The sequence below is a fragment of the Ambystoma mexicanum genome, chromosome 12, assembly GCF_040938575.1.
Source record: "Ambystoma mexicanum isolate Mex_15411 chromosome 12, UKY_AmexF1_1, whole genome shotgun sequence".
Classification (NCBI taxonomy): Eukaryota; Metazoa; Chordata; class Amphibia; order Caudata; family Ambystomatidae; genus Ambystoma; species Ambystoma mexicanum.
This window is the reverse complement of record NC_090936.1, coordinates 970,940,824-970,953,215: the sequence shown is the minus strand read 5'-3', so window position 1 is coordinate 970,953,215 and position 12,392 is coordinate 970,940,824. Positions and strand designations below refer to the sequence as shown.

Here is a 12,392-nt window from a genome sequence, read left to right as displayed (position 1 = left end):
ACTTAGGCAGATTAGAGGGAGGATCCTTCCGAATGATCGAAAAGGGTCCAAGGAAGTGGTCTGACCAAGCCACAGAGTAGGAGAGGCCGTGTCAATGTATGTCTCCAGGGCAAAGATAAGATCCAGAATATTTCCTTGGTGATGGGTAGGTTTAATTACCCTGTGGGGGAGCCCAAAGTCCGACATAAGAGCCATAAAATTGGCAACTTGCCCTGCAGTAGCAGGATTGATAGGTAAGTTAAAGTCTCCGATGACCACCAGATTGGGATGTGTAATTTGAAGCTCCAATATCGGCGCAGGAAATGAGGCGCAAAAAGCACTATCCGTTCTTGGAGGGCGATATACCAGCAGAAGGAGTGCTTCGGGGCCGTGCTGGACACCTTATGTTTGGATTTGTGGATCAATGCCACCCTGCCACCAGGGTGGGGGGGGCACGCTATCCAAATGGACCAGGGCGTAATTTGCCAGAAGTGCCTGGACAATCGAAGGGCCCGACGTCTCCCTCAACTAGGTCTCACTTCGAAAGAGGAGCTCAAAGTCGTTATTAGATTATGAACTAACTTTTGTTGTTTTGTTCTTCATGACTGACTTTTATAGCTGAAAAAGCAGGTGACTTATGGTCTGTCAGTAAACCGAGTTTTAGTTTAGTAGCACATAGGAAGCTGCTAAAACTTCGGGGAACCCAGGTCTATACCTTCTTGTGGGCTGGAAAGAAGGTAGATTATGCATAGGAAAACCTACCTTTATCCATGTAGGAGATATACCCTCAAGGGAGCATACACAATGTGGCTCACTTCCTGGATGACTGTTGGCATTTTTGTAGCCTACAGGGAAATGGCTCAACCCGTTGATCGAGCTTGACGTTAGCCACAGAATGATCAATCACATGTTCTTTCTGGTGTATTTTGCCTGCAGTGTGATTGTCTGTTCTTTTATTTCTAGTGCAAGTAGTGTGCAGCATGATTTTGATAGGTGGCTACCCTTTACTTATTTTGTTTGTGTTTTGCAGTTTCTAAGGGGGCCTGACTGTGTTGTCTTTGCTGCTTAGCCTATTTTGTCTTCTTTTTGCTGCAGGGAGTGGACTCTCTGGTATTGGAGAGTGTCATGTTTGCCATCCTGGCGGAACGTGCCCTAGGACCGCGACTATATGGCGTATTTCCTCAGGGCAGGTTGGAGCAGTACATTCCGGTGAGTCAAATTAATTTACATTTGGGAAGAAGGGAATTAAGATGGGTTTTGGGGACATATTGTCTACACATGAAAAAACAGTAACAATTGAAGGCTAAGTGCACATGTCTCCTAAGCTCATAAAGATGATTTTATATGCCAGACCCACCCAAAACCAGAGGTTCTGAGGTACTAAGATCTGTAGAATTAAACATGGACCGTCACCAAGTTTAATAAAGAATGTGTAGCCTAAGCAATTTGAATTTGCCCTGACTTTCCTTCGCACTGTGCAAGGTATCACACAGGAATCTATTTCACATGCTGTAGTGGGCCCCCAGAACTCCAAATCTTAGTATGTAGGGGTAGCAGGCCACTAAGCATGAGGATGGTCTTGCTGCTACTTGATGTACCTCCCCGGAGTTGGACACGGCAGGCCCCCATAGGCCTGCTACCTTCCATGACATGCTGTAGATCCCAGTGCCATAGTAGGAGAGAAGAGGAGGACTGGGTAAACTACCTAGAATACATGTATCTACCAGTCAGAAAGGAATAGACTTAACAGTTTGGTACACAGATATATATGATATGTAAACAGTTGTCTGGGGAAATAAACCCTGGAAGAACAAAATACCATTTTATACCTTTTAAACTGAGACTCTGGTTAGAACAAGAGAGACGAGAAATGGGGCGTGGCTTGGCTGCATCGAAAGAACTTGCCTGGCTAAGCACCCATTGTTTCCTGTATAGACTGCAGGGACATGGGGACTCAGACGAGAGCAACCAGAGTGCCGAAAAATGCACAGCCACCCATAGCGATTCTAAGATGGTGCTGAATACCGTAGCAGCGTTTAAATCTTCGACAAAGCAGATGGAGAACAATCGGGAAACAAACCCAGGTAGGCAATCACAAAGAGAAGGTACTAATCAGACCTTAAAAGCATATTTGAGTGCAGAGAGGGAGACAAGCCCCTTTCCTGGCACTATGAGGGCTGAGAGAAGTCCAATCGAAGGAACGATCCCAAGAGACTCGTAGGGCATCAAGAAGAAGTGAAGCCCGGACGACAGAATAGAAGACAAAACGCAGGCACAGGGACAAGTGCATGCCGGCGAGACTGTGATAAAAGGTGAAGCTGGAGTTGAAGAATTGACAAGGAAGAGTTCCATTCTGTGGCTTTGTTCACTTTGTTGACTTGTACAATTTTTTGACTTTGGCTGAACATTAGGGGGTGCTGACCATCTCTGGTGTGAAGATATATGATTTGGTATTTATAACGCTCTTTTACACAAGTGTTTGTAGGCACCCCAGGACAAGGAGGGGAGACGGGGATGACAAGACAAACGATCTTACTAGGCCTTGTGACATTCAGATCGTGCAAGTGCATCAAGAAAGTGCAGGGGAGAGTGTGAGGGGAGAGGTGCAGGGGGAAGGGGAAGTGCAGTCATAGTAGTGGGCTCTGAGTAAGTGCAAGGACGGCAGAGGACTACACTAGTGCCGTCCCAGACTGGTAGTGCTGGGTAGGCCAGAAGGCAGTGCGGGGTGACTGGTCGAAGGGGTGGGTGGTGCCACCCTATGTGAATCTGAGGGCAACCACGCCACCAGTCAGGAAGAGCAGACAGGTAGATTAGCAGAGGAGAGGGAAAGCGAAGGAAGAAGAGGAGAGGAAGGTCTTAAGTGGCTTCCAGAACTTCAGGTGATCCAGCTCAAGTCTGAGTGGGACAGGGAGACCATTCCAGAGGGAGGCACCTGCAGAGGAGAGAGATCTACCCCCTGTTAGAGAGAATTCTAATTTCTGTGCATATTCTATTCAACCTTAGAGAACTGTCATGATCCCTGTCCCTAGCCCCCCTAGACAACGCACTGGAGCCAGACCACCATCCCCCACATGGACCTTGAGGGCCTCCCAGTCGCCTCGGCGCCAGGCTCATACATAAAGCAGAAGACTGATGAGGAACTGGACTTAGCATTGTACTTGGGGCAATATGGATGCCCCCACATAACTCCATTCCATGAACCGAGTTATGTAGTCTAGCCTTTTGGGTGTGGTCTGACCTATGGATGCCTGGGATACCTGGAGGCTATAAAAACCACGCCCGGGCAGAGAAACACGCTTTGCGTTACTCTGCGCCTGCAGCGTGACACTCGCCGTGTTCAGATCGGTCTCCTGTAGGCCTTGGCCTTTCCTCCGCATCCAGCGCACTTGCAAGCACAGCATTACCATTATACTTACCGTACCGAGAAGAACCTGCTTCCATCCAACGTTCTTCCGTTCCTATCGGACAGTATTTCGGCGGCGTCAGCTTCATTCGGGAACGCTGCAGCCTGCAAAGAAAAGGAACGAGAGATAAAGAACATTAGTAAGCATCCTCGTATTCAGATTCCTTAAAAACAGCAAGAATAGTCAAACGCTTACCTGAACCTGAGTCGCTCTTGGTAACTTCAGCTCCGGAGCACGCCATCGACCTAAAAGGGAAAACACAACTCAGGTTAGCACATGGAGGACAATAAGGCGCCGCACCTTGCGCTTTACTTACCGCAACTTATTTTCTCACCGGCAGCCGTGTTGGGACATCGCAGCAGCCTGTTGGGCACAAGAGCGACATAGGTCAGCATAAAGACAAGGGAACAGCGCCGCGCATCGTGTATTCACTCACCATTCAGCGCTCAACTTCCTTAACCAGCACAACACCATCCCAATAGAAAAGGACAATTCCACAAGAACTGACAACCTACCTTATCGGGCTGGTGTTACAGCAAGCCCAAACTCATGGGAGGGGCCGCACCAGTGGAGCAACTAGGTCGCACAGCGCCCACCTCAACCAACGCACCCCTGCGCCAAAGAGCAGGACGGAGAGCAACCTATACAAGAAAACAAGGTGAGGAGAGGACACAGGGGAAGGTTTGATCCTCAAGGGGAGTGGGAGTCAAACGACTTGAGACTATTAAGCTAAATCTAGATATCCTGTATTCCAGACCCAGGCCCCCCAGTTGAACGGATTCCAGGGAAGGGTTTGAGATCGTGGTTGGACCGAGCAGGCTGAGTGGCATCCCCGTGGATACCAGATGAGTGTTACAGAACGCAAAGACTTACACCACAAGCCACCTGGACGTCATGGAAACGTCAGAAACCTACCAGTTAGCCCAAATGCTGGGGCAATTACGTGCTGAAGTACATGCGGCCAGGCAGGAAACCAATACCCTGAGGAGAGAGTTGATAGTCGCTAAAGAACGCACTGATGACTTAGGCCGGCAACTTCTCCAGTCACAGGCGGGACATGCACCGTTGCCCGGTAACGTGTCAGCAACGCCAGTACCATCAGCCAACCCTGTACAGATAACTCTTCCTGGGGCAGTCCCTTTTGCCCCACCTGAGCCAGCGATTCACAGGAGATCCCAAGAAGTATACAACATTTATTAACCAATGCCATCTACACTTCCTATGTAGGCCTGGGGCCTTTCCAAATGAACAGTTGAACGGATTCCAGGGGAGGGTTCGAGATCATGGTTGGACCGAGCAGGCTGAGTGGCGTCCCCGTGGATACCAGGTGAGCGTTACAGACCCCATCTATTTTGCTGGACTTTAGGACTTTTTATTTTTATCCTGGAGTGAGTGAGACATTTATCCTGGAGTGAGTGAGACCTTTTTCTCACTCATGTATTTTTGATCTGATTTGGACTGTATTTTCTCTGTTTTTGGAGTCTGACAAACTCCATAGGCATCTACCGTTTGTATTGACACACAGCACTTTCAGTCCAGTGGCACAGGTAAGTCCTTTGGATTTCTCATCAGGTTTAAATACCTTTTCTTGGGTGACCTACTGTTCCCAAGAACAGTAAAGTGAAATTGACTTTACTTAACTTTTTTCTGTAGGCCCAGCACACCCCATCTAATATGGAGTGCTGGGGGGGTTACTTAGTAGCCGCCTTTACTACTTACTCATGTAACATTTGTTACCCTCACTACTTTAAATGGCTGGTGGCAGTGGTTTCATTTTCCTACCATTGTGCTTTTCTACTGCAGGCTGAATCCTCAGCTGCAGTATAGCACCCATGGGTGACCATTGTGTCAAAATGGCCCCAGTCTTCTTTTTTTTGCCATTTCTTGTTTGTGAGGTCTTTCTTGGGTTTTACTCTTCTCGCCAAACCAGGCATAACCCTTTTGTTTGTTTTGCCTTTGACAAGCTTCAGTACTGAAACCTGCCTCTGGCTCCAGTGTGTCGGGCAGGAAGCGAGGGAGGTACCCGAAACTCCTTGTCCGTAGCCTACTTGGTTACCTGCATGCACCCAGTCCTGATTGGCTAGCTGGCTGCCCTTACAGGATAGCCACCCTGCTGTGTGAGTGACAGCTAGGCTGTGCATGAATGGAAAAACCTGCATAAAAGGCGAGGCTTCTTGGACTGAAGACAGTCGACCACTGGATGAAACGATCAACAAAGGAATAATGAAGAGAAGCTTGTTGCATCCTTCTGGATCTTTGAACTGCCCGGAGAAGCCCTGCTGCTGTGCTGAAACTCCTTTTCCGAATCGACTAGAGAAGCTCTGGAGACGACGACCTCTTCCCTTGGATTAATGGGGACAACTAACCCCAAGACAAACTTTACTGAGGACTGGCTGTACTTCTTTGCCGCTGCTGGAACCAAGTGTCAGGGGTAGAGAAATCTGTAGTCGAGTGCAACGTCTTTAAGCCGGAACAAACCTCCAGGAAGATCCTGAGGACCCTCCCAAAGCAGGACAACCCAAGCCCGAGTCACCTCACCAGAGTGCGGAACGCAAGGAGTGAAGGAAGCCCATCCAGTGTCCCAAGGTCTGCGGTGGTGCTATTTGCCGGTAGCTAAAACCGCAAAGTGCAGCTGAATTCAAAAGAGCCCGTAGCTGCCGCCGACCTTCGAACCGCTGTGCAGACGTCCTCCCTCTTGTCCCCACGACTGAGGCCCAGGAACAGATCTGCAACACTGCAACCAGAACAGATGCCAGCTGGATCCTCTTCTAACCGAAGGTACTGTGCTTACTAAGGGGTACTTACCTCTCTGTCTGTAGCTTGCACTATCTCCCTTGCAACTAGCAGTAGCTGCTTTTTGAAGAGTTGATCTCCTCTCTAACTTTCCCAAGCCTAACAGCTGGTGGCCAAGCAGTGATTTCCTACAACAAACGCTCTAACTTTGTCCAATACATTACTGCTATCTAAGAAGGGCCTCAGCTCCATAGACATTGTTCAAACTGACTTTGGCTGTCCTGGCTCCCAGCAGACTCTTCTAACCCATTGACTTCATTGGCAGATTGAAAAGTGCTTGCATGCTCTGAGAACCTGTTAACCTGTTTCCTTCTCTTAACCTTTCCTCTTTTACCAATCACAGAAAGTTACAAAGTATATAATTGACATATAAATGCCAATGCTGTCCTAGTAATTGTAGTCACCCCAGGGTGTAGGAAGTGTGTAAGAAGCATCTCTAAAGAGTGTCTACTTGCTTTGCCTTGATTTTGAGAGAGAATTTTTAAGTGTATTTTTATTGTTGCAAATTGCCCTTTTAAGGAATGCTTATTTAAAACTGACCGTTAAATAAATAATTATTTTACTAGAAAACCTAGAGTGTAAGTGTTATTTGGATACTTGTATTTGTAGATTTTGATGCTATAGCTCTACAGCTCCCATTTGCCCCTCTTGAGATAGAGATAAGTTTGGCTGCCCATTCACTCTACCAACTAGTATAGTACAGGCCTGTACCAATAGGTGGGTTACCTAATACCAAGAGGACAAGACTGGTGTAGTCTCCCACAGGGTCACTGCATGCAATCTTGCCTAACACCCCCCACTCTCTGTTTGGAGAAGCTTCCAACCTGAGTTAGAGGTAGTTGAGTGGAGGGATCTAGAAGGAAGGTATTTCAGAAGAGAGTGTTGGATATAGAGAGGACCACGGCCCCAGGAAGCCTTGTGGATGAGGCAGAGGGTCTTGAACTTGATCCTTGCGGCCACCGGAAGCCAGTGGAGAGATTTCAGAGCTAGAAAGATGCGGTCCCTGGTCTTCAGGCCAAGGATAAGTCTTGCAGTCCTGTTATGAATTAGTTGAAGAGGGCGAAGAGTAGAGTTAGGAAGATTGAGAAAGAGGCGGTTGCAGCAGTCCAACCTGGAGAGAACCAGAGCGCTCTGTAGCTAGTGAGCTTCTGGGGTAGGTGAGGAAAGGTAGGATACCTCTGAAGAGGTGCAGCTGGAAGTGGGCCTTCTTGCCAAGGTCTCTGATGTGTGGAAAGAAGGAGAGATGGGAGTCAAACATGACGCCAAGGTTTTATGTCTCACTGGAGGGTGAGGGGAGGGGTCCCAATGAGGGAGGTCGGAGGGAGAGAGGAAAGGCGGGAACATGGGTCCCAATGAGAAGGATCTCTGTATTACTGGCATTGAGACAGAGGTTGTTAGAGGCGCACCATCCCTGAATTGTGGATAGACAGTCAGGAATGAGCGCGGAGGGAGAGGAGACAGAGGGGAGCCTGAAAGAGAGCTGTGTGTCATCTGCATAACACTGAAAGTTAGAGGAGAAAGTAGAGATCAGATGGGCCAGGGAGGCCAGATAGACATTGAAAAGCCAGGGTGAGAGGATAGAGCCCTGGGGAACACCATATGTGGAAAGAAAGGTGGTGGAAAGGAAGGACCCAAGTTGGACCTGGGAGGGTTGGTCCAATGGGTAGGAGGTCAGCCACACCTGTGCCTGACCGGTGATGCCAAGATTCACACTGAGACGGTTGATCAGGGTGGCAGGATTGACCATGTCAAAGGCGGATGAGGGGTCAAGGAGGATGAGGGCAGAGTGACAGCTGGTGTCCAAGTTGGAGAGCAGATCTTGGTGGGAGTTCAGGAGAGCAGTTTCCATGCCTCTGGCCGATCTGAAACCAGACTGATGGTCATGGAGATGACCAGCAAATTCAGTGTGGAGGTTAAGCTTAGAGATGGCCAGTTTCTCCAGGAGTTTACCCAGGAAAAGAGTGTTTGAGATCAGGCGATAGTTGGCCATGCAGGAAGGATCAGCACAAGGCTTTTTCTGGAGGAGGGTGCACAAGGGAGTGCTTGAGACGAGAACCCAGGGAGCAAGGAGAGGGGAGAAGTACTTCCAAACTTGAAGGAACAGGAGGACTGCCCAACTAATCCGCCTCCACCAACCATAAGAGCGAGGCGAGAGTGACACATTGTAGGAGGGTGTGAAATATGTATTGACTGTCTGACAAGGACCCTGGTAAGTGAATGGAGGTAATACCTTAAAGCCTTTCCATTTGGTAAGAGGCCTGTACGAAAGCCCAAGGTCTAGGTAGAGACCTGTCTGAAAGCATTGACAGCTCAACATCCTTAAAGGGATCTGTGTGAGAAAATTGAAAGCTAAAGAGCTGGGAAGGCATCTGTCTTGGAGCATTGAAAACCCATGGTCAGGGAAGAGACCTGTAGAAAAACCTTAAGTCTGGGAAGGGACATGTGAAACCTTTGAAAACGTACGGTCTAGGAAGAGACCTGCTTAAAAGTCTAAGGACTGGAAAGAGAGCTTTGTGAAAATTTAGACTGAGGTCAGGACAAAGATCTATATTGCATTGCAGCTGGAGACCCATGGTCCAGGAAGGCATCTGTTCTGTAAACCGAAGCACTAGTCAAAGAGAAAACTAGAACTAAGTCCTAGGAAGAGGCTAGTTTTATGTCTTGTGCCCAAAGTCCAGGAGGTACTGTAAGGGTGTCGAAGAAGGATGCTGACACAAGAGTGGCATTTTGGTTGTTCAAAACCTCCATTTATCAAGAAAAGAAAACCTTGCCATCCCCATCTCTATAAAACGGGTTTCCTTGCCTCAAACGTATACTAAAGGATCTGTCTGAATGTCTATCGAAATCAAACTCCATCGTCCTGTGTCACAACCTACTTCTATCCCTTAAACTACAACTAAAGAATAAGTCAACAGAAAAGTTCCTTCTCCAGGAGAATGATTCCCTTCTCCTGGTATTTGGGTGGTCTTCCCAGAAATGTTATTTGGCGAAAGGGATGCTTGGGGGAATGACTCCCTTCCACTAGCTTGTGGTTCCAACAAACCTTTACAGCAGTCAACTTTCGGAACCAGGAGAATGTCTCCCTTCTCCTAGTATTGGTTCACACACTCCAATATAGTTCACACCAAAGCCAGGGGGAATGACTCTCTTCCCCTGGCATCTCTTGATCAAAAGACGTTTGGTTTCTTCAACTTCCAGGACCAGGAGAATGGCTTCCTGTCTTGGTATTGACAAAGTCCCAAGTCCCTCTCTAGGCTTTCCCTGCCACTGTGACGAGGATGCTTTTATCCGATACTTAAAATATACTTATGCCGGGTTTCTCTGGTGGTAAGTGGACTTGTTGCAGCCACTGCAACAATAACTTTCTCCTCCGATGCCTGAGTCACTTGGGTTGGGGACCCTGACCCTTCTCTGGTGGTCAGTGGGCTTATTACTGCCATTGCGGCCAGGAAGTTCTCCTCGGATGCTTAATATTCTTGTGTTGGGGTCCCAGACCCTTCTCTAGTGGTCAGTGGACTTATTGTTTCCACTGCGACAAGGAAATTCTCCTCTGATGCTCGATGCGCCCTTCCCAATTGTTTGTTACTGCAGGGCCGGCGGAGAGCCTCTCAAGCCTGCCTCTTTCACCCCCATGTCCCCTCTGGGGCTCTCGTACCTCCCGTTACCTTCTTTGGGACTTTGGTACGCCACTGGGCTTCCTAGGACTGGGGCGTGTCTCTCCGGCTCTTCTGGCTTCTCTCCTCTGCTTCTGCAGCACTGCAGCAGCTCTGCACTCTACTGGTCTGCTCGACTCTCTCTTCCTTCTTCATGTTCATGTCCACTCCAGCTGGACCCACAGAGAACTCCCTCAGCGCTTCGCTGGAATCCTCCACTCTTCGGCATTCCTGGAACAGGATTTGAATCTCCTGCTCTGAATTGTTTTGTGACGTTGGTCAGTGGTCCATATCCTAGGGGAATCAGCCTTATCCCCAGATGGGAAACCCCTCCCCATAAGGTCCTCCCGCATTGAACCACACATAGGGGGGCTATTGAGTAGCAGCCGTACCTCTCTAGCCTCATGGGAATGGGATCCCCCTTGGGGAGAAATGACGATACCTTGCAATCGTCACAGTATCCAGATATCTCGAGGCCAGATAAGCCTATGAAATGTGAGTAATCCAAAGGGGGTGGGAAAAGGCTAGAGGAAAGGGATCAGACTGATGGAAGCCTGAAGCGGCAAAGCAGAGGGGTCCAAGGGGAAGAACAGTCTGAGTATTGAATGCAGAAACTGCTAAAGAACTTTAATTATCTGAACACAATAGAATAGAAAAGGACTTTATGGATAGGTTTTCAGGTTATTACTTGCCAAGACTTTGAACAGCATCTGATTTTAGAACCGGGTACCTGGAAGTGTAAAGACTTTAAGAGTAGGTTGGTGTTTTTTAATTGGTCACACTTTCCGTTGGATTAGAGTAGAGTGCCTCAAGGATAGACAAGGAACTGGATAAGGATACAGTCTATTTCAGCGGGGACAACCTGAACCCTATAACTTATTTAGGTTATCCTAATCCTCAATTAATTTGTGAGCTACATTTTTCTGTTCTAGTTTTACTTTTAGGAGCGATTGGCGTTTAATTGTTCCCACAGAAAGTATGACCTGAATAAAGTTTTACAAAATCTAACCCTTGTGTGTGTGTCTCACTGTTCTGCCTTCCAAAATTTGCAGTGCAAAGCAGAAAGAGTACTTGAATTTCGAATTGCAGATAAAGTGTGGACTATGGTAAGAGTTTGGGGGGGGGGGTAGATAGCAGGGACTACTCCTCCACCAGACAAGAGCAGTTGGTGGAGAATTGCCAGCGAGTGAGGCCAGTGCGGCGTGGAATATCTCTAGCAGGTAGCATAGTAAACAGGTAAGGAGGGGAGGCAGAATGGGGTGCAAATGGGGCAAGTGTGGGAGGGATGCTTAAAAAAATTGCTGGTGCGCTAGCAAGTCATGACATGGGAGAGGCGCAATAAGGGGGGCAAGAGGTGAGAAGGGGACTTTTGGGTGATGCCCTGTCAACATAATTGGGTACAGCTATATTAAGGAAAGGAGTGTTATTTAGAAATGCCCTTTATACTGTACTATACATTCTTTAGAGTTACTTCTTTAGAATACATCGTGCTAACCATTGGTGGGAGAGCTACCTCTTCCTGCTGCCTCCTCAGTTAGCTTGGCTTCCAATTCAATCATTGATAACATTTAATCGATCTTGAACAATAACTTTGCTACTTTGTTTCTGTGCTCCCGAAATTGCACTGCCTCTCTTCTGCTTTGTTTCAGAGTCGTAACCTTGTGGCCACTGACCTGTGTCAGCCTGAAATTTCCGCAGAAATAGCTGAGAAAATGTCCAATTTCCACTGTATGGTGATGCCCTTCAATAAGGAGCCCACTTGGCTGTTTGAGACCATGAACAGGTAAGATACCCCACTCAGAGCTATGCCTTGTGGGCAAACCTGACATGTGGGTGGTACTGAAAACGCTACATGAGTAAAGACAGTTGGGAAGAACAGGCAAGACAATAAATGCATAACATGCCTGCATGTGGGAGGAGATTCTAGTGGTAATACTGGGTTAAGAGGGCTGAATGGACTGTCAAAAAGCAACTGGTACTTTATTGCAGTAGAAAAAAAGGATCAGCACTTGAATCTGCACTTCTAACTCTGACTGCAGGTACATGAAGCAGATTTCTGATCTGACCTTCACTCGAGATTCTCACATCAAGAAATTCAAAAAACTGAAGACGCTCAACCTGCAGGAGGAAATGAGGAGCCTTCGGTAAAACAATGTGAAGGGCTGTAAATTGTTCATTTGGAGAAAGGGCTTTGGGTGTTCATGCACAGTTCAGTGTTGTGTTCGCACACACAATATAACCCATTCAGGGATTTTCCATAGCATGCACGATGTCTGCATAGTTCAATTCTGTAATGCATTGTCCCTTTTTATGCACCATAGGCACCTGTTGGAGTCCACACCATCCCCTGTAGTCTTCTGTCACAACGATGTACAGGGAGGTAGGTTAAAAGCTATTCTCCTAAAAAACGTTTTTATGTTGCGGATTGCCACGTGTCTCTCTTACAGAAGGGGAGAGATCCCACAGACTCCATAATTGATACAATTTCCTTCAAGAAAGACATTATAGCCAATTCAGCTGCTATGAGAAAGGCAATCTTTTAGGAGGCTATTACATTGACATA

The 12,392-nt window shown here is 47.7% G+C and overlaps 1 protein-coding gene across 4 annotated transcripts in view; it reads left to right on the top strand.

The window, feature by feature from the left end:
• The window catches only part of CHKB (choline kinase beta), a 461,430-nt gene that overhangs the window by 129,980 nt on the left and 319,058 nt on the right, over window positions 1-12,392 (top strand). For all 4 annotated transcript variants that reach the window (XM_069629455.1, XM_069629456.1, XM_069629457.1 and 1 more), the window contains 4 exons: window positions 1,075-1,188; window positions 11,479-11,612; window positions 11,869-11,973; window positions 12,151-12,209. In XM_069629455.1, coding sequence (XP_069485556.1) covers window positions 1,075-1,188; window positions 11,479-11,612; window positions 11,869-11,973; window positions 12,151-12,209 — 412 coding nt within the window. The remainder of the gene's footprint in view (window positions 1-1,074; window positions 1,189-11,478; window positions 11,613-11,868; window positions 11,974-12,150; window positions 12,210-12,392) is intronic.